This window comes from Periplaneta americana, chromosome 3, assembly GCF_040183065.1.
Source record: "Periplaneta americana isolate PAMFEO1 chromosome 3, P.americana_PAMFEO1_priV1, whole genome shotgun sequence".
NCBI classification, from domain to species: Eukaryota; Metazoa; Arthropoda; class Insecta; order Blattodea; family Blattidae; genus Periplaneta; species Periplaneta americana.
Genome location: NC_091119.1, coordinates 152224333 through 152251466, shown reverse-complemented (window position 1 = coordinate 152251466; position 27134 = coordinate 152224333). Strand labels below are relative to the sequence as shown.

General features: G+C 35.8%; 1 protein-coding gene and 1 long non-coding RNA gene across 2 annotated transcripts in view; one reads left to right on the top strand and one right to left on the bottom strand.

Moving 5' to 3' along the window:
- Positions 1-356: 356 nt before the first annotated feature.
- Positions 357-27092, bottom strand: LOC138696664 (venom allergen 5-like). The gene is made up of 5 exons (XM_069821891.1): positions 26946-27092; positions 23101-23268; positions 11920-12001; positions 6332-6494; positions 357-4841 (listed from the first exon to the last, which is right to left on the bottom strand). The coding sequence occupies exons 1-5, from the start codon at positions 27051-27053 to the stop codon at positions 4538-4540; spliced, it is 825 nt and encodes a 274-aa protein (XP_069677992.1). The 5' UTR covers positions 27054-27092; the 3' UTR covers positions 357-4537.
- The window catches only part of LOC138696666 (uncharacterized), a 29742-nt gene continuing 29617 nt past the window's right edge, over positions 27010-27134 (top strand). Inside the window, exon 1 of the long non-coding RNA XR_011331436.1 lies at positions 27010-27134. This is a non-coding gene — a long non-coding RNA (uncharacterized lncRNA).

The following is a 27134-nucleotide window of genomic DNA, read 5'->3' as shown; positions in this document are numbered from 1 at the left end:
TTCGATTTTAGAGAAGTTAATCTCCAAGCCCCATTTACTATATTATTCTTCAGTAAGTTGTCTCAACATAATATATTCTGTCTTCATGATTCTGTGTAATAATCACTTGCTCCTCGGCGAAAGGTAATGAGTAGACTGCCATAAAGGTACTCGCATACCATGGTTTGGGAGCGTAAACAACCTCGTCGAAGCGCTTTGTTAATTATTTTGATGACAATACACTGTTTCCAAGAAATCTTGGAAACGATAGAGAGAACAATTTTAAAATTAAATAAAACTTTGTGAAACCGAAACAGGCTAGGGGGTGCCAATCCGTGCAGTTTATGATGACGACGATGAAATGAAAAGAAGAGATGCAGAGTTTATAGTTAAAGTTTATTAAAACTTTTACAAGAAATATAAAGAGCTTGTATACAAAATAACATATGCTTTCATATCTCAACTTCTGCGAAAAACTTGAATATTAGAGAGTTTAATATTATCAGTTTTCTGGACTAGAATGGAGTCCAATGTTAATAATCTATGTATTTATACTGACTCATTGGGCTCGTGAGCGAGAGTTAAGCTTAACTTACTGTATATCAGTTATTTCTTTGGATTTCTGACGACAGATCCAAGTTATGCATGCACGTTGCCGAAGATACTTTACAAAGACCTAAAAATGAAATATAATGCAACTCTCATTATGTTTGAGAGCTGAATACATGAGAATACATGTCATTTACACGATTACTGAATTGAATGATTTGGCAGAAGTTGTAACCTGCAATTGTTTGTTTCTTGATAAATCAAGATGAATGGCTTATGGAACACCTATTTTATTATCATTACTTATTGAAATGTACACACTAGGGTAAAGTAAATTATTGCAATAAAATCCTCCTAGTGATAAAACACTGGTTCCAACATGTATAGGAGTTCACAATCTGTGTTCAACTAAACACGCCGAAAAATGACGGTTACATGGCCAACCATTAAATTCGTCGTGGCATTTCTAGGATTTACTATACTTTTGTGTGGAGACGAATGAATTCCGAGTAGGATTGCTAACATCTTTTGGAAATAACATTTCAGTACATTGTAAACGGAGAGATGAGACATTTGTACTAACTTATATACAATACAGAATGTAATGTCATATAGTCAGCAATTTTTCTTGGCAATCAAAGAAAAATGGTATGTTCCTACATTTGTATACTGTTATTGTTTCTTTTTTACGCAAAATGTATTTATTTTGCGCATTTTGTACAATTAAGAGTAGAATATTTTAAGCTTTCCGGTAGTTGCTTTGAAAAAGTATTTCCAACTTTTCAGAGCCGCATATAGGTTCTTACTTTTATTCCCTGAAGATGGAACCTCTATGCACTTCCAAAACATTGGAGATGTTACGTTCAAACACACTGTGGAAGATCCTAAATTAATGGTAAGTTGTTTACTACAGTAGACTATTAATAACTTTCTGGAAGTTTTGTAATTTGGATCTTTTCTGTACCGGACAGAACGAGAATTGGGTCTAATAATCATCCCGGGACAATAGATCTACCGGAAATGTCTGGGTGGATCGTAACTCTAATTTTAAAAAACTTTTTTCCACGATGCTGAATCAAAAACCAGAAATATCCACTGCATTTCTATCAATCATTTGAGAAATCCTACGTATTCAATTATTAGTAATAGTAGCAGCAGTAGCAGTAGCAGTATCAGTGACCTAGTAATAATATTAGTAACCTAGTAGCAGCGGTAGTAATAACGTAGTAATCTAGTAGCAGTAGCAACCTAATAGTCTACTAGCAGTAGTAACGTAGCAGCAGTAGCAGCAACATAGTAGCAATAGCAATAACCTAGTAACAGTATTAAACATCTAATAGCAGTAGCGGTAGTAATAATAAACTAATAGCCTAGTAGTAGTAGTAGTAGTAGTAGTAGTAACGTAGCAGCAGTAGCAGTAGCGGTAGTAATAACGCAGTAATCTAGTAGCAGTAGCAAACTAATAGTCTAGTAACAGTAGCAGTAACGTAGCAACAGTAGCAATAACATAGTAGCACTAGCAGTAACCTAGTATTGATATTAGACATCTAGCAGCAGTAGCTGTAATAAATAGCCCAGTAGCAGTAGTAGTAATGTAGCAGCAGTAGCAGTAGCGGTAGTAACAACGTAGCACTAGTAGCAGCAACCTAGTATCACTAGCAGTAACCTAGTAATAATATTAGACCTCTAGCAGCAGTATCTTTAATAAACTAATAGTCCAGTAGCAGTAATAGTAATGTAGCAGCAGTAGCAGTAGCGGTAGTAATAACGTAGCACTAGTAGCAGCAACCTAGTAGCACTAGCAGTAACCTAGTAATAATATTAGACCTCTAGCAGCAGTAACTGTAATAAACTAATAGCCCAGTAACAGTAAGTTAATAGTAACGTAGCAGCAGTAGCAGTAGCAGTAGCGGTAGTAATAACGTAGCAGTAGTAGCAGCAACCTAGTATCACTAGCAGTAACCTAGTAATAATATTAGACCTCTAGCAGCAGTATCTTTAATAAACTAATAGTCCAGTAGCAGTAATAGTAATGTAGCAGCAGTAGCAGTAGCAGTAGCGGTAGTAATAACGTAGCACTAGTAGCAGCAACCTAGTAGCACTAGCAGTAACCTAGTAATAATATTAGACCTCTAGCAGCAGTAACTGTAATAAACTAATAGCCCAGTAACAGTAAGTTAATAGTAACGTAGCAGCAGTAGCAGTAGCAGTAGCGGTAGTAATAACGTAGCAGTAGTAGCAGCAACCTAGTATCACTAGCAGTAACCTAGTAATAATATTAGACATCTAGCAGCAGTATCTGTAATAAACTAATAGCCCAGTAACAGTAAGTTAATAGTAACGTAGCAGCAGTAGCAGTAGCAGTAGCGGTAGTAATAACGTAGCAGTAGTAGCAGCAACCTAGTATCACTAGCAGTAACCTAGTAATAATATTAGACATCTAGCAGCAGTATCTGTAATAAACTAATAGCCCAGTAACAGTAAGTTAATAGTAACGTAGCAGCAGTAGCAGTAGCAGTAGCGGTAGTAATAACGTAGCAGTAGTAGCAGCAACCTAGTATCACTAGCAGTAACCTAGTAATAATATTAGACATCTAGCAGCAGTATCTGTAATAAACTAATAGCCCAGTAACAGTAAGTTAATAGTAACGTAGCAGCAGTAGCAGTAGCAGTAGCGGTAGTAATAACGTAGCAGTAGTAGCAGCAACCTAGTATCACTAGCAGTAACCTAGTAATAATATTAGACATCTAGCAGCAGTATCTGTAATAAACTAATAGCCCAGTAACAGTAAGTTAATAGTAACGTAGCAGCAGTAGCAGTAGCAGTAGCGGTAGTAATAACGTAGCAGTAGTAGCAGCAACCTAGTATCACTAGCAGTAACCTAGTAATAATATTAGACATCTAGCAGCAGTATCTGTAATAAACTAATAGCCCAGTAACAGTAAGTTAATAGTAACGTAGCAGCAGTAGCAGTAGCAGTAGCGGTAGTAATAACGTAGCAGTAGTAGCAGCAACCTAGTATCACTAGCAGTAACCTAGTAATAATATTAGACATCTAGCAGCAGTAGCTGTAATAAACTAATAGCCCAGTAGCAATAATAACGTAGCAGTAGTAGCAGTAGCGGTAGTAATAACGTAGTAATCTAGTAGCAGTAGCAACCTAATAGTCTAGTAGCAGTAGCAGTAACATAGTAGCACTAGCAGTAACTGAGTAATAGTATTAGAAACCTAGTAGCTGTAGCGGTAGTAATAACCTAGTAGCTATGTAGTAGTACTAGTAGTAATAACCTAGTAATAGTAATGGTAGCAGTGTGTTATTTAACGACGCTTCCAGTTGCAGGTATTGTTGAGCGTCTCAATTCAACGTGGGCGAGAAATGGCTGACGAATTTTACCTGGAGCCCTCCATCAAGGACTCTGCTTCTATCTGACGGCTAGCATGGTAAGCTTTAAAACACTTAGAATGATTTATTCAAATGTGTGAGATTAAATGTTTTTATATGGACACATGTATTCAACATAAGTTTGTCTTCTTCGTCTAAGAGAAAGTCTAAATGATGAATATAAAGCACGGTTTGAAAAGAAACATGACAGGATAAAACATGTCTCTCATACCCCTTGGTGACCCAGTTCAGTTTCTTGGAGACGTGGGATTCCTCAACTACTGAATGATTTAAATGCGATGAAAATTTTGTGTTAATCTATTCCGCTTAAACGTTTTAACCATTTCCAATAGGAATTACTGCCGCCGGTTCTAACCTCATTAAAACTCCGGTTAAGAAAAACCGATTAATAACATCTGTAGCACTGACCATGCAGCACTCCAACCCGTTTGGTAGTTACGCAGTTGACCAATACGTGGCGGATTCTCTGGCCAGTTGTGTGGCTGTAACGTCATGGAGTTTTTTTTGAGCGGAGTTAAGAAATTACCTAAAAATTGAATCAGTAAGATTATTTGAAGATGTGTTCGTAGTAAACTGCGCAAGGTGAATGATGTTGCCTGTACCACCTAACCAAACACTCTGGTCACCAGACCGGCTAACGCAGATACCAGCCCTGCAGCAGTCAAGCGCGGTGCACACAGACTCTGTTGTGCACAGTTCGGCGCCGTGGAAGAGCAAGAGGAGCAAGCTTCGCCCTTCTTATACATGGGGGCACCGATCACGTTGCCTCCAGGACCGTAGTTGCACACGTAGAATTTCTTGAACCAGTCCTTCTCACCTTCTCTCTGCACGTAAGACGTGAACCCACATCCTACAAGCGTAGTTTCTCCCCATACCAACTGTGTGTAATGGCCGGTTTGATTCTTCGATCTGTAACGAATACAAGAGAGGAAAAACTCAACGTAAATAATGCCTAAATTTTCGGTACTCACAAGTTATTAATTTATTTTTCAAATTGTAATAAACATTATATAGAGTTACGCATATGTTTCTTTTTTTGTAAACAGTAAGAGGTAATTTTAATTGTTCATATTTTCTTTACTTTCTACACAATCTTAAAAATACTGGGAGTGGCTTAATACATATGATATTTGCATACTGTAGCAAATTAAACATCCTTAATAAATTGGTAGTGATATTACATTTTAGTTTGTAACATAGGTCTAATCTGAAAATACATAAATACAAAAAATATGTTACGTTCTATCACGTTTGCTGAGAAAAATGAAATTAGTTTTTAGACATGTTACAATAGGTTGTTAATTGTTGAGTGATATTAGAGAGTTTTGCACCCTCGTCGCCCACTATACGACTAACGCTATGTTGATGTTAGTAGTGACGTATTTGGTGACGTATGTTCACATTCGTAAAACTTTGGAAAGAATCGTAAGGGATCGGTGAACGCAGGGGCCGGCAGAACGTCAACGTAGGTGACGTAATATGAAACACAGCCCGCCTTACAAGACGAGTGGTGGTAGAAAGCAGTAGGCTGGGGGAAAGAGAGGACTGAATCTCGCCCGTATAGTCAGGAAATAAGTAACCGAACTATATGATGTCTTAGCATCCTTCTGATGGATTTGTAATTACTCATCAGCCTGTCCCGATGTTTTAATTAGTGAAATGAAATCTGCTTTCCATCATAAGTTGCAATTTGTAATTGCTCAAATAAATGTTGGTCCGTCAGTGGGGAATGCGCTTTACATTTCTGTAGTGCTAGGGAAAAGTGACACAAGTCAAAAATGTTAATTTTACAGGAGAAGGAAAAAAACTGTCTTCATACTGGTTTATGTCGATTTGATTTTCTTCTGTATGAATTATTTTAATGAGAGAAATACTTATGTCTCTTTTCCCAAGCGAGCAGATGTTCCGTAAGTTGTCAATAAATTAATAAAAAAATGTTTGTGGGAACTGACTTAACTTATGTCACTTTTCCCAGGCATTGCAGATTTAACGTGTTTAATTTTTTAAAGAAATTTCTCACATATATACTGTAATGTCGAGCCGAACATTGAAATAAACCTAGAACAAAATGACCTAAGGAGTGGATATTTTGAATTGTAGTGAATTTTCAGGAAATTTTTAAATCTGAGAAATGTTCCCTTATTTAGGCTTCTCGGCAAAAGTTTCAGAATTTTATAATATCAGAAAATGATATTCGGCAACGCTTTTTTCTTAATCAATAACGTCAATGTAGTTTATTTCTCAGAACCAGTCCAGAAGTTCAAATCTCTAGTGGCCCAATTTAAAGAAAAAAGCTTGGCCAAGAGATAATTATAGATTTTCATGTAAAAGGTAGCTGAACGACTTAATTAGTACATCATTATCGACTGAATTTCCAGGAAAATCTGTTATAAACTTACGGGTAAGCGCCGAATTTGTCCACATTTTTGTAGTTTAAATCTTTCACTTCGTTGTAGAAAGCGGCCATCGCTCTAGTCCAGTCTTGTACGTCGTCTGTTTTAACACCATCAGAACGCCAGTTTGAAGAGAGGTACAAATTCTGTCCCACCCATCCGAAACGTTCTAAAAACATATAGTAAGAAGTGAAAATAAGAGTGTGAATGAAAGCGAAATGTCAGACAGGTGAAATAAATATTTGTTAACTGTTATTAAGATTGAAGGAAACGTAAAGATGAAATAAATTTAATGATGATCATAAACACAAATGTCCCGCGCCGTGGCGTCGCGGTCTAAGGCACCCCGCCTAGGACTCGCGTTACGGAATGCGCGCTGGTTCGAATCCTCATGGGGGAAGAAATTTTCTCATGAAATTTCGGCCAGTGTATGGGACCGGTGCCCACCCAGCATCGTGATGCACTTGGGGAGCTACGATAGGTAGCGAAATCCGGTTGCGAATACCAGCTATAACGGCTGGGGGGATCATCGTGCTAACCACACGATACCTCCATTCTGGTTGGATGATCGTCCACTTCTGCTTCGGCATGTGGGCGTGAGGCCAGCAGCCGATTGGTCGGTCTAGTCTCTTCACGGGCTGTAGCGCCACGGATTATTATTATTATTATTATTATTATTATTATTATTATTATTATAAACGCAATTGAATCGTTTTTAAAGGCGTAAGTCAGGAAAAATAAATTTGTGGGAAATTGAAAAAAAAAAAAAAAAAAAAAAAAAAAACTATGTTAGAGGAAAATTGTTTGGAAATGTATAATTCCGGACATGTGGGCTGATATTATAGGTTACAGTTGTTGGTTTTTAAAGTAATTATACGCATAATGCTGATACATAGGTTTTATTGAGATTTAAAATATGAAAAAAAAAAGTCGCTCTTAAAAGAAAACATTTTTATAACAAGTAAAATCAAATACGATACAGATATTTTTGTGCTATTCTTGAATTGCTTCACTGGAAAACATACACAATCAACAAACAGAATGTATAATAATTATAACTTAAAAATAGGAAATACCATGAATGATGAAGAAAAATCAGTCTTTTCACTTGGGATGTAATTACTGTTCTCTAGTCATCGTACGTTGCATTACTGTCTGTAGGCCAGCTGAAAAGTTCTTCATAAAATGCCGTATGCTCACTTGACATACAAGGCCTATTTTTTCTAAGTCTTGCACTTCTTTCTGTTTTATTGGCACTTTTCCTGCTGGGTAGACTGGGCTTATGGGTGAAGGAAGAGATTGGCACAGAAGTACCATGAAGAATACGTGGCTTACTAATTCATTGATGCTATTAGATACTTTGATATATTCAATTCTGTCATGTGTATACGCAAAGTGAAATAGGGTACACATTGCAAAATCGATTATCTCACTTCTTTGTTCGTTCCTTCTTTCTTCAGAAACAGCGGTGTTTTTGTAGGCTAATGTTTCTTCTGTTTTCAGTTGTTCGCACTCAGTTACAACTGCCATTGAACAGTTTTAAAACGAAGCATGTCATTGGCTACTGACCAATTAAAACAAGTTGTGACTTGCTTCTAACAAGCCAACGAACAATGTTATTGATGCACTTTGAAGCAAAAAACGATGGATTTATCGATGTACTTTCGAAACTCCGATAAAAATGAAAATGCCGAAAATTATGACATCGCCCTTCTAAAAAAATTCAATTCAATTATGTCGTTGGCGGTTCCAGGAAAAATGACTTTATTGAGACGGCTGAAATATAAAACAGTTCTATACTTTCAAAACCGAATTTTGTAACAAACAGTGTTACAGGAGTCTACTCATACATAATTTAAACTAAGCTTATAAACAAATATAGGTTAGAGAAAATTTCCTCCTTGTCTTCATGAAGCTTAGGTGCATTTCAACTGTTTAGAACTGTTGGTGGGTTATTTTATGTGATTTTTTTGTAAACGTAATTACATATAATTAACTACTGAAACTGTACATTTTATAAAAATAAATCTTATGTCTTACTTTTTGTTTTTCACACTGAAAGTTTCTGCAAACTAATATGTATAGCAACAAACTAGATTGTATTTTGTTCGATACATAATGAATGCAGTTCAGTTTCCAAGACAACTTCTGTTTAAAAAAAAAAAAAAAAAAAAAAAAAAAAAAAAAAAAAAAAAAAAAAAAAATCTTAGTTTAGCTGCTAGGTGCTGTATTTCTTAAATGAACAGTCTATCAAATTAATGGAAAGTTGACAAGACTATGATTCTAAATCGTTATTGACATCAAAATATTGCATCCAACGACTTCAAAATCTTTTGGAGATGAATCACTATCAGTAAGCACTGCGTATGATTACTTTGCGGAATTAAAACTTGGACGTTTACATCAGCTAAGACTTCCCAGAGGGTCGACCTGCTACAGGGACCAGTGATAGAAATATCGACGTTATGCGTCAAATGATTAAAGAAGATAATCGAATCACCTACGCCGACATTCGGAAAGTTATGTACTCGATGGATTTCACATAATTTGACAAGTTGAAAAACAAACACGTGTTGATAGATGCTTAAAAAATTCAAATTCTGTTTTTGACATCATAACAATTGACGACACATGGATTTACTGTTATGAGCCAGAAAATAAACTGCAATCGGTACAATGGATATTTCCAGATGAAGATGAGCTAACAAAAGGGACCGAAGCACTGACAAAAAGATGGTTGTCTCATTCTAGTAATAGTAGTGGTAGTTAGTAGTAATAGTATTCATTCATTCATTTATTTATTCATTTATTTATTCATTCATTCATTTATTTATTCATCCATTTATTTATTTATTTACTTTGACAGAATTAAGGCCATAACGCCTTCTTTTCCATCCTACCAGCCTTCTCTCCATCCAACCAGTGTAGTAGTGGCAGGTAATAGTATAGTAGCAGTTAGTAACAGTAGTAGTAGTTTGTAGTATTGGTAGGTAGTAGTATAGGAGTAATAGAAATAGTTAGTAACAACAGTAGTAGTTTGTAATAGTAATAGTAGTTAGTAGTAGTGGTAGTTAGTATTGTAGTTAGTAACAGTAATAGTAGTAATAGTAGTTAGTATAATAGTAGGCTAGTTAGTAACAGTAGTAGTTTGTAGTAGTAATAGTAGTTAGCAGTAGTAATAGCATTAGTGACTTGTAGCAGAAGTAGTTAGTCTGTCTTAGTAGTAATACGAGTAGTAGTTAGTAATAATAGCCGTAGTTTGTAGTAGTAATACTTACTGTTACTACAGTATTACTAGTGTAACTTTTCGTTCTGGAAAGGAATTTTAAAATGTAACATTTATTCGGATCAAATTTCTGCACATATAAAAGATAAAACTAAAATTCTTTCAATCATTTATTACCATAATACACTGTTCTCTTAAATTGACTGGGCATACTGGAAATTAAATCAATGGCTTACCTAAAACATACAATGAAATGTTTCATATAAAACAATTTTTTCTCGAAAAGAAAGGAAAAATAAACAAAATTATATTAAACTTTTTTGTTTGAAATATGTCAAAGAGTAACCTCCTGAAATTAATGACATTATTTACGGTTCAGCCGATATACATCTATTTAAAACGGTACAATTTATCAACAGTAATCTCACTAGACGTTTTGATTTATCTACAGAAAATCAAAACTCGAGTGGGATTTAATTGACTATTACACGATTAGAAGAAAGTATATAAAGATTAGAAGTAACGAAGTACTCCAATACAATAAAATATTAACTGACTTACGAAAATACAACTGTCTTCAAATGTATTATTGTACCATCTCAACATTACAAATATTACGCTAGATGCATGCTAGATGGCAGTAGTGAGCAATGCCTTCTCGTCGAGAAGTTCTCGATCTATTATACACGTTGGCAACGTTACTAGTCAAGAAGGCTTTGTTGATTCAGTTTCATTTTTATTAAAATGCAACATTCCACTTCAATTATCCGAATCGCAGTAATCAACGTCACTTGACAGATGATTTTCAATAAATCTTAATATTAAACAATCTCTGATACGTGACTATCCATAATATCATATAGCAGAAGCTATAACATAACCTAACTAATATACACAAGTGTTAGAAAAGTTTTAATTAACGACGATGACATAAAAAATAAACATGAATAATTTTAAAAGGAATAATTATTGAATGTACAATTTTCAAATTTGAATGTGGTTGGTGGTTCAATTGATGTTATATTGGACGTGTGCGTAATAGAAGTGGAACTCGTTGATTTAGGCCTGCATGGTGTATTCAACTTATTCAGAATTTCCGAATGAATAATTTTAAAAGGAATAATTATCGAATGTACAATTTTCAAATTTGAATGTGGTTGGTGGTTCAATTGATGTTATATTGGACGTGTGCGTAATAGAAGTGGAACTCGTTGATTTAGGCCTACTTGGTGTATTCAACTTATTCAGGATTTCCGAATCGTGCTCTTCATTTATTTGAAAATCGGATTTCAGAAGATGCATAGGTATGATCAGTGATTTTTATTAATTCTTGTTCTTGAATGCCAATGCGACGAGTCATATTTGAAACTGCTGTGCATCGACTGGAGTGATTTGTAATTTTATAATTTTTTTTTTTTTTTGACGTCCAGACCAGCGCAGTTTCAAATATTGGCAAACAAAGAAACAAATGCTAGGGACGCGATAAAATTAAACAAATGCTAGGGACATGATAAAATTAAACAAATGCTAGGGACGCGATAAAATTGTGCGATAAGCAGCCATGATTGGTTGAAATACGTCCTTTCGTACCGTTTTATTGGTCAAAAGTAGTATGACGTAGTAAGAGTGTAATAGTCAATGAAATTAAATCCCTTACTTTTGTGTTATAGAAATACATTTCTTATGCAATCCCGAAAACAGAAGTTCAATTTCTCACTTGGACACACATTAAGTTATTTATGTACTTAATGCCTTTTAATGATAGCTAAAAGAATATAAAATATAATCAGAAAACTAATTTTCCGAGGCAAGGTTCCTCCTACCATCTGCTCTATAATCTGTCATCCTCTCGAACCTAGGTCAAGTCTCATTCCTTCTGGCTGATTTCTTAAGGTTATGTTAGTTTTGTTAGATTAGGTTAAGTGGAGACAGAAGAGAGATTGCTATAGTCATAATTCGTTTCTTTGGTGTAGAATATATCTTTCTCCGCACCGAGCATGAAAACCCGTGAATGGTAACTTTGTTACCCCTACCAACTGTTCTGTCGTCCCGTTAACTTCAGCGTCGTTGCTTAACATTAAGCAAGATTAGATATACTGTTTCATACCTTTTCTTGGGTATACTTTCTACGTAAATTTCCTCGTTGGGCCACTGTTCAAGCCGAACCTCTGTGTTTAAAGAACTGCTGATAACTTGTAAGAAGTTAAAAGTAATGCCAATTGACACACACTTCTTTACAATAGAAAATGTTCCTACAGACACATTGACATTTAAATATAATCGTTATGAACTTATTTATAAACCATCCGTCGTTTAATGCTTTTTTCATTATCTTAACTTTAAATTATTGAGGAGTGTGGCTACTTACCCACATTTCTGCACTTGTCATGCCAAAAATTACACTGATCTGCCCACCGCTGAGCTACTTGAGCCAACTCGTCATCCCATGCCTGTAAAAGAGACATCGTGCTCTACTTTTTCATAAATCAAAATAGCGAGTAAAAATAGAGTTAGGTGCTTGTATAGCACAATATTAAAGGACTATTAGGAAAAGGAATCAGTAAGAATGTAGAATGTTTTATTTTCGCTGGAGCTTGGCGTTAACTATGCATACAGGTCATAGTGTCTAACCTATGATGACGACGAAGAAAAAGAAGAAAAAAAGATGATGATGATGATGATCATTATGGTTAACTCTATATATTAAGGGCCTGTATTATGAACACCGTTGAAACCTTACGTTCAGTTAAACTGAAGTTTTTCGTTCTGTTTCGTATTATAAATCTTAACTACCAGTTAATCTTGAGTTAACTTGAGTTTAATTTGAACGGCAGTTCTCTGCCGTTTAAACTGCAGTTCAAGGCTCAACAGTGCAAGATGGCGTTTCCCGCAATACACATGGATATTGCAGATGTTTTCCAAGAACTTATGAGTGACGATATGTGAGTGATCAATATTACTGGACGACCACGGCGGCCAAGAATTTTTCGAAATAGAGTGCACCACTTTGAAATATACATAAATGAACATAAGTTTTAAACCAGATTGAGGCTTTCGAAGCAGACAGTCCTAACCTTCAACATTAGGCTTATAGTCCTAACCTTGTTTTTAAAAATTGAAACCAGATACAACATGCAACAGAAAAATGAAAAAGTGCAAAAATATGTGTTTTAGGGTTTGAATTTAAAGATTATTTGAAAATCTAAACGATTTCTTGTATATTTTGAAAACATTCTGTTGAATCTCAGCATCAGTTACTAGTTGCGCTGCGCTATTTTTCCGCTAGTAGTAGACATACTGAAAACGGTGGAAGATTTCGGAGGTGTCCATAAATCTACTATAAAACTATTTCGCATTGTACTGTGTGTGGCAGACAGTCTCCTGGTAAGATTTACTGTGGGGCCTGATTTATAAACACACTAATAATATTACCTAATTTTACTAGACTTGTAAAAATAATTTTATTGTTTGACTGAATTCTGTTTCATAAATATTCTAGACAACACATAAAATACGCACTCTCATATTATTACTTCATTACTCAATTGATTCTGTATGGAGTTACGTCGCGGATGATGATGCAACATTTAGTTTGGTTGCATTGTGTTTGGGAGTATAACGTTGGTAGCCAGCGTTAAGAAACTATTTGAGGTTAAGTCTGACAAACATACTGAAGTACGCGGTATTGGTCCTCTTTAGGTTTTTTTATAATACTCTCTCTGATATCGAAGAACAAAGATGTTTCTTAATGAAGATTCTCCACGAGCGTCGGTTATTTTAAATCAAATATAATTAAACAGTTGCGTTGTTCTTCTTTTCTTTCCTAGCAGTAATACCAATCGTATTCCACTACGGTTTAACTTAACCGAGACTCTATAATACGGCACGTTGAGTTAAACTCTCGGTTAGGTTTAACTTAGATTTAACATAATCTTTAGATTAACCATATTTAAACCGGGCCTAAGCAGTCTCCAGATTATAGTTGGTTCCATCGCCATTTTCTGATCATCCCAGTTCTTATTACAGCTCGTCCTACGTAACAATAATTTCACCATTTTTATGTTCGATTCGAGATAGCACGCTTTCAAGTCGTAGAAACCCGTATGTAACTTTTTACAGAGAAAATTAAACCTACGAGACACTATCTCATATTTACCGCTGTCCCTGAATTAGAAGTATCCAGACGAAATTTACTTGTAATAATTTATCGTCGCTATTAAAATTCAACTCGTGATAGACATAATGAATCTTTCTTATTGTAATCTATTTAATCTTATTTTGAAAACTGAGTTCTGTTTAATATATTTGTTGTGTGAACTGCGATATAATTTATTCAAACATCCTGTCTGTCATTATATTTCATACCACAGTTTTACTTCCATTATAATATGAAGCCTGTAACTTTCTTATCGTGGGATGGATCTAATCCTACTTGACGCATGGTTGCATCCCCATGTTCTCTGTTATTGCACGGGAGATAGAGGCCTTCTAATGATCTGACCTTGCGACTAACTATGGAACCCAGTAAATTCATAGTCGCATTCTAAAAGCCACTGAATTGTATCTGCAGCTATATTATTTAGATTGTTCTTACTTCGTCTGCCCCCTTCACAGTTTTCATTAAATTCAACTCTGTTTAAAGTAACTTCTGAAAGTCTCCCCTTCTAAATTGTAGCGTACGTATTAATTTCTCCGCACCGATAATTTCACTTCATGACAACTTAATTCCAACCCGAAACTTTCTTTCCTGGAGGTTCACCTCAATGTCAGTGAAGAAAATAAGTATACGTACATTTGTTTTATTTCATTACTGTTGTTCAAATTATTGAATGTCACAGTGTTTATTCTTTTGTACTTCTTCTCTTTCTTCTTCTTCTTCTTCTTCTTCTTCTTCTTCTTCTCCTTCTTCCACAAGGATAAGCTATATGTCTGCCGACTCTCAGGGTATTCTCCCATCTGGGTATAGGACGCCGAAATGAACGTCGACCTTCTGGAAGCCGTGTTGAATCTATCCGTTCAATGTGTTATAGCCTGTTATATTTTATACCAGTTATTTTATCGTTTAAATCACATAGACTATGTTTAGATCTTCTCGAATTACTGTGTTGCGGACATGATTTCTTAAGTCTCGGTTTTTCTGAACCGACACATGCGGGCCTCGACAAATTCGGACTACATGAGAGATAATGAGTGGTTTCTATAGCTGCAAGGTGCAAGGCCTACGCACCTCGCAATTATAGAAACCACTCACTATCTCTCGTGTAATCTGCGCACCTCACAACTATAGAAACCACTCACTATCTCTCGTGTAATCTGCGCACCTCGCAGCTATAGAAACCACTCACTATCTCTCGTGTAATCTGCGCACCTCACAGCTATAGAAACCACTCACTATCTCTCGTGTAATCTGCGCAACTCGCAGCTATAGAAAACACTCACTATCTCTAGTGTAATCTGCGCACCTCACAGCTATAGAAACCACTCACTATCTCTCGTGTAATCTGCGCACCCCGCAGCTATAGAAACCACTCACTATCTCTCGTGTAATCTGTGAACCTCGCAGCTATAGAAACCACTCACTATCTCTCGTGTAATCTGCGCACCACACAGCTATAGAAACCACTCACTATCTCTCGTGTAATCTGCGCACCTCACAGCTATAGAAACCACTCACTATCTGTCGTGTAATCTGCGCACCTCACAGCTATAGAAACCACTCACTATCTCTTGTGTGATCTGCGCAGCTCACAGCTATAGAAACCACTCACTATCTCTCGTGTAATCTGCGTACCTCATAGCTATAGAAGCCACTCAAAATCTCTCGTGTAATCAGAGCACCTCGCAGCTATAGAAACCACTCACTATCTCTCGTGTAATCTGAGCACCTCACAGCTATAGAAACCACTCACTACCTCTCGTGTAATCTGCGAACCTCACAGCTATAGAAACCACTCACTATCTCTCGTGTAATCTGCGCACCTCACAACTATAGAAACCACTCACTATCACTCGTGTAATCTGCGCACATCGCAGCTATAGAAACCACTCACTATCTCTCGTGTAATCTGCGCACCTCACATCTATAGAAACCACTCACTATCTCTCGTGTAATCTGCGCAACTCGCAGCTATAGAAAACACTCACTATCTCTAGTGTAATCTGCGCACCTCACAGCTATAGAAACCACTCACTATCTCTCGTGTAATCTGCGCACCTCGCAGCTATAGAAACCACTCACTATCTCTCGTGTAATCTGCGCACCTCACAGCTATAGAAACCACTCACTATCTCTCGTGTAATCTGCGCACCTCGCAGCTATAGAAACCACTCACTATCTCGTGTAATCTGCGCACCTCACAGCTATAGAAACCACTCACTATCTCTCGTGTAATCTGCGTACCTCACAGCTATACAAACCACTCACTATCTCTCGTGTAATCTGTGAACCTCGCAGCTATAGAAACCACTCACTATCTCTCGTGTAATCTACGCACGTCACAGCTATAGAAACCACTCACTATCTCTCGTGTAATCTGCGCACCTCACAGCTATAGAAACCATTCACTATCTCTCGTGTAATCTGCGCACATCGCAGCTATAGAAACCACTCACTATCTCTCGTGTAATCTGCGCACCTCACAGCTATAGAAACCACTCACTATCTCTCGTGTAATCTGCGCAACTCGCAGCTATAGAAAACACTCACTATCTCTAGTTTAATCTGCGCACCTCACAGCTATAGAAACCACTCACTATCTCTCGTGTAATCTGCGCACCTCGCAGCTATAGAAACCACTCACTATCTCTCGTGTAATCTGCGCACCTCACAGCTATAGAAACCACTCACTATCTCTCGTGTAATCTGCGCACCTCGCAGCTATAGAAACCACTCACTATCTCGTGTAATCTGCGCACCTCACAGCTATAGAAACCACTCACTATCTCTCGTGTAATCTGCGTACCTCACAGCTATACAAACCACTCACTATCTCTCGTGTAATCTGTGAACCTCGCAGCTATAGAAACCACTCACTATCTCTCGTGTAATCTACGCACGTCACAGCTATAGAAACCACTCACTATCTCTCGTGTAATCTGCGCACCTCACAGCTATAGAAACCATTCACTATCTCTCGTGTGATCTGCGCACCTCACAGCTATAGAAACCACTCACTATCTCTCGTGTAATCTGCGTACCTCATAGCTCTAGAAGCCACTCACTATCTCTCGTGTAATCAGAGCACCTCGCAGCTATAGAAACCACTCACTACCTCTCGTGTAATCTGCGAACCTCACAGCTATAGAAACCACTCACTATCTCTCGTGTAATCTGTGCACCTCACAGCTATAGAAACCACTCACTATCTCTCGTGTAATCTGCGTACCTCATAGCTATAGAAACCATTCACTGTCTTTCGTGTAATCTGCGCACCTCACAGCTATAGAAACCACTCACTATCCCTCGTGTAATGTGCGTACCTCATAGCTATAGAAACCACTCACTATCTCTCGTGTAATCTGCGCACCTCACAGCTATAGATACCACTCTCTATCCCTCGTGTAATCTGCGTACCTCATAGCTATAGAAACCACTCACTATCTCTCGTGTAATCTGCGCACCTCACAGCTATAGATACCACTCACTATCTCTCGTGTAATCTGCGCACCTCACAGCTATAGAAACCACTCACTACCTCTCGTGTAATCTGCGTACCTCATAGCTGTAGAAACCACTCACTATCTCTCGTGTAATCTGCGCATCTCACAGCTATAGAAACCACTCACTATCCCTCGTGTAATCTGCATACCTCATAGCTATAGAAACCATTCACTGTCTCTCGTGTAATCTGCGTACCTCACAGCTATAGAAACCACTCGCTATCCCTCGTGTAATCTGCGTACCTCATAGCTATAGAAACCACTCACTATCTCTCGTGTAATCTGCGCACCTCACAGCTATAGATACCACTCACTATCCCTCGTGTAATATGCGTACCTCATAGCTTTAGAAACCACTCACTATCTCTCGTGTAATCTGCGCACCTCACAGCTATAGAAACCACTCACTATCTCTCGTGTAATCTGCGCACCTCGCAGCTATAGAAACCACTCACTATATCTCGTGTAATCTGCGTACCTCACAGCTATACAAACCACTCTCTATCTCTCGTGTAATCTGTGAACCTCGCAGCTATAGAAACCACTCACTATCTCTCGTGTAATCTACGCACCTCACAGTTATAGAAACCACTCACTATCTCTCGTGTAATCTGCGCACCTCACACCTATAGAAACCACTCACTATCTCTCGTGTAATCTGCGCACCTCACAACTATAGAACCGCTCACTATCCCTCGTGTAATCTGCGCACCTCACAGCTATAGAAACCACTCACTATCTCTCGTATAGTCCGGATTTGTTGGAGAAGCACGCACGCATGCGTCGGCACAGAAAAACCAAGACTTTAAGGTGTATCCCGAGACTCGTCTTTAAAGTTGCAGTTCCGCTGTTTCATTTCTTCTCTTTCCAGATGTGTTAAATACCCAGTTTTCTCTTCCTCGTGTTAAGTGTGAATCTTGGTAAAATGTAGCTTTGGTGTTCCTCATGGTTTCATTTTTTAGTGTTCTTTGGATGACTCTATACTAGAATTTTAATAATTTATTATCCATCTCTCTTTATTGTTAAAAGGAAATGAGACAGCTCAAATACTGTAATAGAATCAGATAAACCTATTCTGTTATTTTATCGTTTAGAACTATTTTGAATCTAATGGAATATTTTCCTTAAAAATCCATAACTTTTGGTTTTTGAGAAGAGATTTCTAAATTATAATCTCGTGTTATTTCTTGTAACTGATTTGCTGCTCTTTGAAGTTCATGTTCCGAATCAGAGAATGACCTCATCGTCAGCAAATAGAACTGTGTTTAAAATAATTTGTCCTAATTTAAAATCTTAGGGTACTATTCATAGACATTTCGCAGCACACGCTACGAGCGTACTAAGCTAGCCCCGGCTGTCTATGGTTACTAGTACAGAATTCAAATCATATCCTATCGCTAACACTGGTTTATGAATACGAAAAAAGCTGATCATCCACCGAAAGCCCGCGATAAAAATGTCTATGAATACGGCCCTTACAGTCTTTGTCACTGCTGATAGCCGCGTCAATATAAATGTTAAAAATTGCAGGAGACAGTGGCCAATACTGGCGAACTCCTTAATTTATGTACTTACTAGCCGTACCCGTGCGCTCCGCTGCACCCGTTAGAAATAAATATAAAGTAATTACATAATTAAAATAGGACATTTGATCCAGGGAACATTCGTGTTTGATAGAAGGATAAATCGTTTAATATGTTACTTAATTTAAATTGCATCCAAATAATTAAAATGCGATCATTTTGGTCCAGAGACCACTCATTGGTGCAATGACAATTCCTTTAACATGTTTCTAATTTTTATTACATGCAACCATGGTTTAATGAAGATTGACATCATTTAGATTTAATGTGTATACTTTATTTTACTTGTTATAGATTTCCATTGAATTATGGTAATAACTTAATTTTAACCCTTGTTTTCTACGTATTCAGTAAATGGCGTTTGGCCCACTATGTTTCTGAACCCTTCAAATAACTTAAATTATATTATATAATATCACATTACATATATTACATTATATTATATTATATTATATTATATTATATTATATTACATTACATTACATTACATTACATTACATTACATTACATTATATTATATTATATTATATTATATTATATTATATTATATTATATTATATTATATTATATTATATTATATTATATTATATTATATTATATTATATTATATTATATTATATTATATTATATTGTATTATATTATATTATATTATATTATATTATATTATATTACATTATATTATATTATATTATATTATATTATATTATATTATATCAGAAGTTACTGTAATAACATTATAGCATTATGTCCATCTAGAGAAACTACACTTTCCAATGATGAAATAATAATTAATTATACAAATCGGTTAATTTAGCTTCCGATATTACTTCATACAAACACAGAAACATTCTCTGTAGGCTATCTTTCATAGCTTTCGATTGTTGCTGTCCAAGGCCCCTTATGGACGAAGTCATTTTTTTTTATTTCATTATACGGCCTTAGATGGCAGTTATTTTAATTTTAAAACTCATTTATCTCATTAAATATCAGTCCTATCAAATTTTTTCAAGGAATAAAACGTATCGCAAATTATTTTTTAAAGAAACTTTTGTTATGTAACATTTTTCACAAAAATCAATAATAAGCGAGATATTTCGATTTATTTAATTCAGACCCCCTTATAACCCCCCTTTTAAATAATGTATTTTGAATGCCATATAGCCTAAAATCTAAGTTACAAGGAACTTAATTTATATTCCAATTTTCATCGAAATCCGTTCAGCCATTATCTCGTGAAAAGGTAACAAACATACAGACAGACAGACAGACAGACATACAAACAAAAATTTCAAAAAAGCGATTTTCGGTTTCAGGGTGGTTAATTATATATGTTAGGACCAATTATTTTTGGAAAATCGAAAATTACCAGAAAAATTTCGGCTACAGATTTATTATTAGTATAGATTTGTGTTCTTATATGTTCCTTGTATTGCAGTTATTAAATGGGAAGATACCTTTTCAGTTTCATTATTTCCCATAATTTTTCTCTGAGGAGTCTGTCGAAAGCTTACTCTTCTGTCGTATTTTATTCAATTAATATAGTCCTCTGCCAAGTGCGGGTAAAACATCTGCAATCCACGCCAGAAATACTTGGTTCAATTGAAGGAGAACCAAATATGAAATTTGTAGCGGAATACGAAGCCACAATCTTCCAAAATCATCCGTTCGAAAACTCTTTGAATGCTCGCACAATTACACACATGTTTTTAATTGTTTAACATTTTAAAATCGAAAAAATTGCTGCCAATACTAAAAATAAAGCTAGAAAATTAAAAAGAAATAGTTAAAAATTTAAATTTAAGCGTTTTAGTTACACTGCTGAAAAGCGTGAGTTTTACATGGCTTTCCATGACCTTTCACATTTCCTCATCAGCCCGACCTGTAGAGCAACATAATATAGACGTTACGTCTTCTACTTCCATATTATCATACTGGAATTTTATTGGAATGTAGCCTATAGGCCTACAGTAGGAGATTTTTTATCAGTGTTCAACGAGAACGCAACACAGAATAGAATCCAGCCCTTGTTGGTGTGAAGATTTCAACCGGAGACTGAGCCATGGCTTAGTAATTTACGCGGTTGCAATCATCGAAACCCCATTGTGACGTAGCTATAATAAAGATGAACTCTGATTTTGCGATACTGGGAGGCCTATATGACGTCCCGCTGAAGGCCACAACAAATGCATCGTCATTGCTTTTGCAAGCTATTCGATTATTTAAGTTTTACGCTATGCACTGTTTAACATTTGAAGAGCGCAAAAGGAGAAACAATAATTGCAACCGTACAAATACGATTATTCTGGATCACCTGCACAAATAAGACAGCAGGTGTCGTAAGAAATTACAGATTTATCGTGGAATTTCAAATTATTATGTATTAATGTAATCAGTACTGCATTGGGTTCGATTTCCAGTTGGGCTGAGTACCTGGTTGGATTTTTCCTAGGTTTTTCCCAACTGTAAAGTGAATGTCAGGTAATCAGATGTCAAATCCTCGGACTCATCTCAACAAATGCTATCTCACTATTACGTTGTTAAATAAACAAGTTAAAGTGCATAATTAGTCATTTAAATGCAGACTACTAAGATTTATTTCAAATCATCCGTCCTCAAGTGAGGTTGACCACTGGGATCCGGAATTAACAACCATAAAAGATAAAGGGAAATGAAACGAGCAAAATAATGATTCGATTTTTACATTAAAGCAAAAATTTACGTGTTAACATATAGATGATACTGTAGAATTTGAAGAGAGGCCTTCAGAATTTCCATTACAATCTTCTGAACCTCATAAAAGGGAATTTGAAAGGATTTAAGGATATTACATATAAATTTTGGTAAACAACCCCTCGCTCCAAATAGTAAGCCTGTAACATCCCATGTAAAGCGAAATGCCATATACAAAACAGAAAGGATAGGAAGATATGTAGAATGCGGCTAGAAGACGTATCGAAAATATGCCTGAAGAGAAGAGAACAGAATATGCATTTTGGATTGAACCATTTTTAAAATAATTTTAAAGTAAATGAACTATTTTTTTCAATCTAAAAAATTTTAAAAAGCATTTTAGCGTGGTATTAACCCTCCGCAAGCTGACCTGAAATGCACACGCTGTAAACTAAGTGGGATACATATTGTACCCCACGTTATTTTCTTTAAATTGTGTTTTAATTTCATTTTAGGCGCGAGCGCAATAATGAACTGCGTAAAACTACCTACTAATGACGGCACGTCTGTCTGTGTGTCTGTCTGTCCACACAAATAGGCCTATAACAATTCATCATCCGTGGAACGGCTTTGTACAACATTTTGTATTTTATTCTTTAACTGAAACCTATTAAACATTTTGATTTTTTTTAAATCGCACAAGTCTAGCAGACCCTTTAGACAAAGTTGGAGATATATTTTTTAATATTTATTTATTTATTTATTTATTTACTTATTTATTTATTTATTTATTTATTCATTCATTTATTCATTTATTTGTTAATTTGTTCATTTGTCCATTTATTTATTTATTTACCTACTTACTTATTTGTTTATTTATTTATTTTGGTATTTATTTATTTATTTATTTTATTTATTTATTTGTTCATTTATTTATTTACTTATTTATTTATTCATTTACTTATTTATGTATTTGTTTATTTATTTATGCATTTATTTATTTGTTTATTTACCTACTTACTTATTTGTTTATTTATTTATTTTGTTATTTATTTATTATTTTATTTATTTATTTGTTCATTTATTTATTTACTTATTTATTTATTCATTTACTTATTTATGTATTTATTTATTTATTTATGCATTTATTTACCCACTCATTTATTTATTTATTTATTTATTTATTTATTTATTTAATCTATATACATATAGTCTATATCTCTCCAAGAATAATCATCGAAATGTTAGATAATTTTGTATTTATATTTATTTATATTTATTTATATTTGTATGTTATTGTAATTATTTTTACCATCGAATAAAGAAAATCTAAATATTCAGCTATAAGAGGAAGCAACCATATTTCTTCACTCGTTTTCAAGATCCAAATAAAAAATGTGGTATGGGGTAAAAAATGGACCCCGCCCAGCTTCCCGAGGGTTGAAATACATCATTTAGAAAAGAGGTCGAAACATACATACAATGATGTAACCCTTGAGGCCTAAGAATAAGAAAAGAAAGTAAACTTATGGGTAACTATACGAGTAACATAAAATCAACATTTTATTGTTACTCGAATGAATAAATTGTAAGAAACTCTGAATTGAAAGCGACAGAGTTACTGTAATTGACTCACCAACATCATCATATTGGATGCAGAGGGCTGAGGACCCGGTTTCCCCCGTTTCTCCTTCCCCGCGGCCACAGTGCTCCTATATTGATTGTGTAGGTCCACTATCTGCTTCTTTATTGCGGAAGAGGTTACACCCCAGTGCACTCGCTTCGTGCAGTTTGCTCCGAACCACTGTAACAACACAGATCTGCATAAACACGTTTATAGCAATGTCACAGTGTTTAAACATTTAAAATTGCTATAAAAGAGAATGTCATTCGTTATTGAATTAATGAATTGATGTTTAAAGTGGGCATCTCTATGGGTAGACTGAACCGTAAGCTCTTTTATAGGTATCCTAAAAGCAAAACTCAGCTCGGACTCCTCGCGGCGCGCATGCTATACTCCTCTTACTCCCCTTCAGTAGGCGTGAGAGCATGCTGGGAACGGGAGCATACGTCATCTGCGCGAGACAGTCACGCCCGCTGGTTTCTGCACACTGAGTTTTCCTTGTTGGATGCCTATAGTAGAAAAGAAAATGTTGGGAACAGTTTCACTTCGTGCGCTCCCGTTGCTCCTGACGACACTTCACTATTAATCAATAACTCACCATTTTATTCCCCTTACTCCTCCTTCCCATTCTCCCTTTTTCCTTTCATCCTTTCGTTCTTATCTTACTCTTCTTATAAATCCGCCTCATCTCATTATTTTCATTCCCTTCCTTCGTATCTTCCTCCTCTTATTCTCCACTCCTCCCTCTTTTTTCAACCGTATTCTTATCCTCTTCATTTTTCCTTAATATTTATCTTTCTTCAGTCTTTTGTTTCCTTTAACTCTTATGTTTCTTTTTTACTTCTGATTTTCCTCATTTTCATCCTTCCCCTTCTTACGTTCCTTCTTGTCAACATCTCCTTATTGATCTTCTTTTTTTTGTCTTCCTACTCTCCGCTCGTCCTTCTTGACCCTCTTATCTACTTTTTCTCTTTCTTCTCTGTTTGATTTAGAACTAAGTCTTCCTCCTCACTAGATATCGGGGGTGGGGGAGTAATTTGGAAATTAATCGTCACGAAGAAATGCAATTCCCTTTCGCAGTCGGGAACAGACAAGGAGAACAAGAGTATGATAAGAAAAAGAAGAGAATACAAGGAGAACAAGGGAAATGAAGGTAAAACAATGTGAAGATAAGACAAACAAGATCAATATAAGCATAATAAAAAGCATACAAGGCGAACAAGAGGAATAAAACGAGAACAAGGGAAATACAAGGGAAATAAAGAGAAGATAAGGAGAACAAGAGGAATACAAGTTGAACAAATGAAATAGAAGAATGACAAGGGGAAGGTAAGAACAAGGGGAATACAAGGAGAACAAAAGGAATAAAACGAGAACCAGGAAAAGGTAAGGAGAACAAAGAAGGCAAGAGAAGAGCAAGGGGAAGACAAGGACAACAGCTACTTATTAAAGTCAAATCGAATAAAACTTACAGTAAAACAAGTTTTGCTTCATTGAGAGAGAGAGAGAGAGAGAGAGAGAGAGTATATTTTAGATAAGAACGTTGCTTTTAATTTTACGCGACTTTTACTAAAATAATCTTTACTGCGCTACGATTTGACAGTCAATGATTGGTAGGATAAACCATGCAAACTGTCTGAGAACCAATCATATGACCCTTAAAAGACAATATATATATATATATATATATATATATATATATATATATATATATATATATATATATATATATATATACACATTATAAGCATCCTTATTCAAGCATTTTTTTTAATTATTATTAATATAATTAGTTTTTAGCAGGCTGACATACGGCGTCGATATGAAAAAAAAAGTAACTGTGTAATATTCTAAATTGTTCTTCTGAAATACCGTTGCGTTAAATGCTACTCTTCTGTGAATGAAACTATAATTTTTTGGCTTCTCGTTCTTCATTCATCATGAACTGGACCAAAGTAGACATGTTTCGTCCGCAACTAAGAGATATTTTAGGAATCTCTCAAGTCTTCGACGTCCGTACGTCTTGTACTTGTACTTTGTTATAAGAGGCACTCTTGTATTATTAATTCTTGTCGTGTTGTAAATTGTCGTTTGTGTACTTTTAAATTTTGTGTTCTGCTGGTTCTACTTTCTTTTATGCAAACTTTAATTTTTATAAAGAGTTTCAGCGAGTTTAAATTTTCTGAATTTTGAATAATCACATACAGTAGATTAAGAAGTCAAGAATTAGACAAGAATTAAATATTTACTTATTAAGAAACAAACTGAACATAAAGCCTACAAGCCAAGGGTTACACATTTGGACAAAATAACTTCAGACTGACAACAGAAGTTGTGTAAACTTACAGGGGCATATATCGATATAGGTATACTCAGAAGAATGAAATTAGTTACAATCCTCAAACAGATGCGACACTGACAATTGCGGGAACAGTGATAACTAGACTTCGTTGAATTGCCACACGCAGCATGCAATCAGGTTGCCGATGTACGGTAGTATAGAGGAGGTGAGCGACAGCCCGGTCTCGTAGTATAAGCAGTTCATGTTAAGAGTTGTGACCGGTCCAAATAGATAGAGCAGCTACAGCTAATGTATACCTATGTAAGCATTTGTTTTTGCATTACTGTGGTTGGAATAGTCAAAGCTTAACATTTGTTCAGTGCAGACAAGAATTCAATCAAACATACTACAATGAGAGTGTTGCTGTTTTAAACAATTGCCCCTGGAATACCCTTACCCCCGCAGCCAGTCTTGACCCGTTGGAAAACGTGGTTGGATGCTGTTAATTATTATGCAGAACATTACGGCAAAATAATGGAGGTAATTGATGCATTGGATACCACAGACATTTCCGCTGCTGCAGCTGTAAAATCATTGCCTTCTGATCAGCTATTGGAAGATATTCTGTTCATTGATTCTAATTTTAAAATCGTGTCCAAAAGCATCATCCTGTTAGAATCGTCTAAACTACAACTCTCAGTGGATAAAGTATGACAAACCGTTATCCAAAATAACAATTCACTAATTTCAGAAAAAGTGAAATGTAAATTGAGAAACGTTACTGCTAAAAATTCTGCCTAATCACAAATTCGTATTATAAATGATGTACTATCAGGTCACGACAAGACATCTGAAGTTGGTGTACTAAAAAGTAGTGACTTTCCGTTCTTCAAATATATACGTATTACATCGTGTGATGTTGAACGTACTGTTTAAGTGATCATCGAAGGAGGTTACTTTGCAGTCGCTCAAAATTTACGTAACTCTTCACTGCAATGCATATATTCAAGGATGATGTGAGTATATTACATTAAATTTTAAGAGTTAATATATCTCACTATAAAATAATTGTGTATTTACATGTTTAGACATTTCCTAATTCAATGGTCATTCATTATATTTCTTGAATGCAGGATACAGGTTTTATTGTAACCGCAGTATACTGCTCAGTGTTTACATTAGAGGCATACTCCATCCTTTGCTTTGCACGCCCTCTTCTCTTACAGTCTATACCGCGTGCGCAGTAAACCTTGCGATTCTCGTGGCAATTCCACGAAGCCTAGTGATAACTATCTTAGTTGAAGGGTTCAGAGCCATAGTGGGCCAAGCGCCGTTTATTAAAAACGGAGAAAGCAAGGGTTAAAGTTAAGTGAATACCGTAGTTTAATGAAGACTGATATATCATTAGTTGTAATGTGTATACTTCATATTATTTGGTATATGTTCCCATTGAATTGTGGTAATAGCTTCATTTTAACCCTTGTTTTCTACGGTTTTAGTAAATGGCGCTTGGCCCACTATGGTTCTGAACCCTTCAGTTATAGCTTGATGCCCTCTCTTATAATCAAATGTTCACCTGGTACAGGCACATGGTGTGGTCTTTGCAGATATGACAGTAGTCAGCGGCGGTGACGGTTGTAGCGGCTACCACGAGCAACACAGCAAATTGCGCAAATGTCTTCATGACGCAAAACTGTGGCGATAACACCGCGATAAGAAATAACTGTAAAACAATGAATGAGGAAGAATTAAGGAACACATAGAT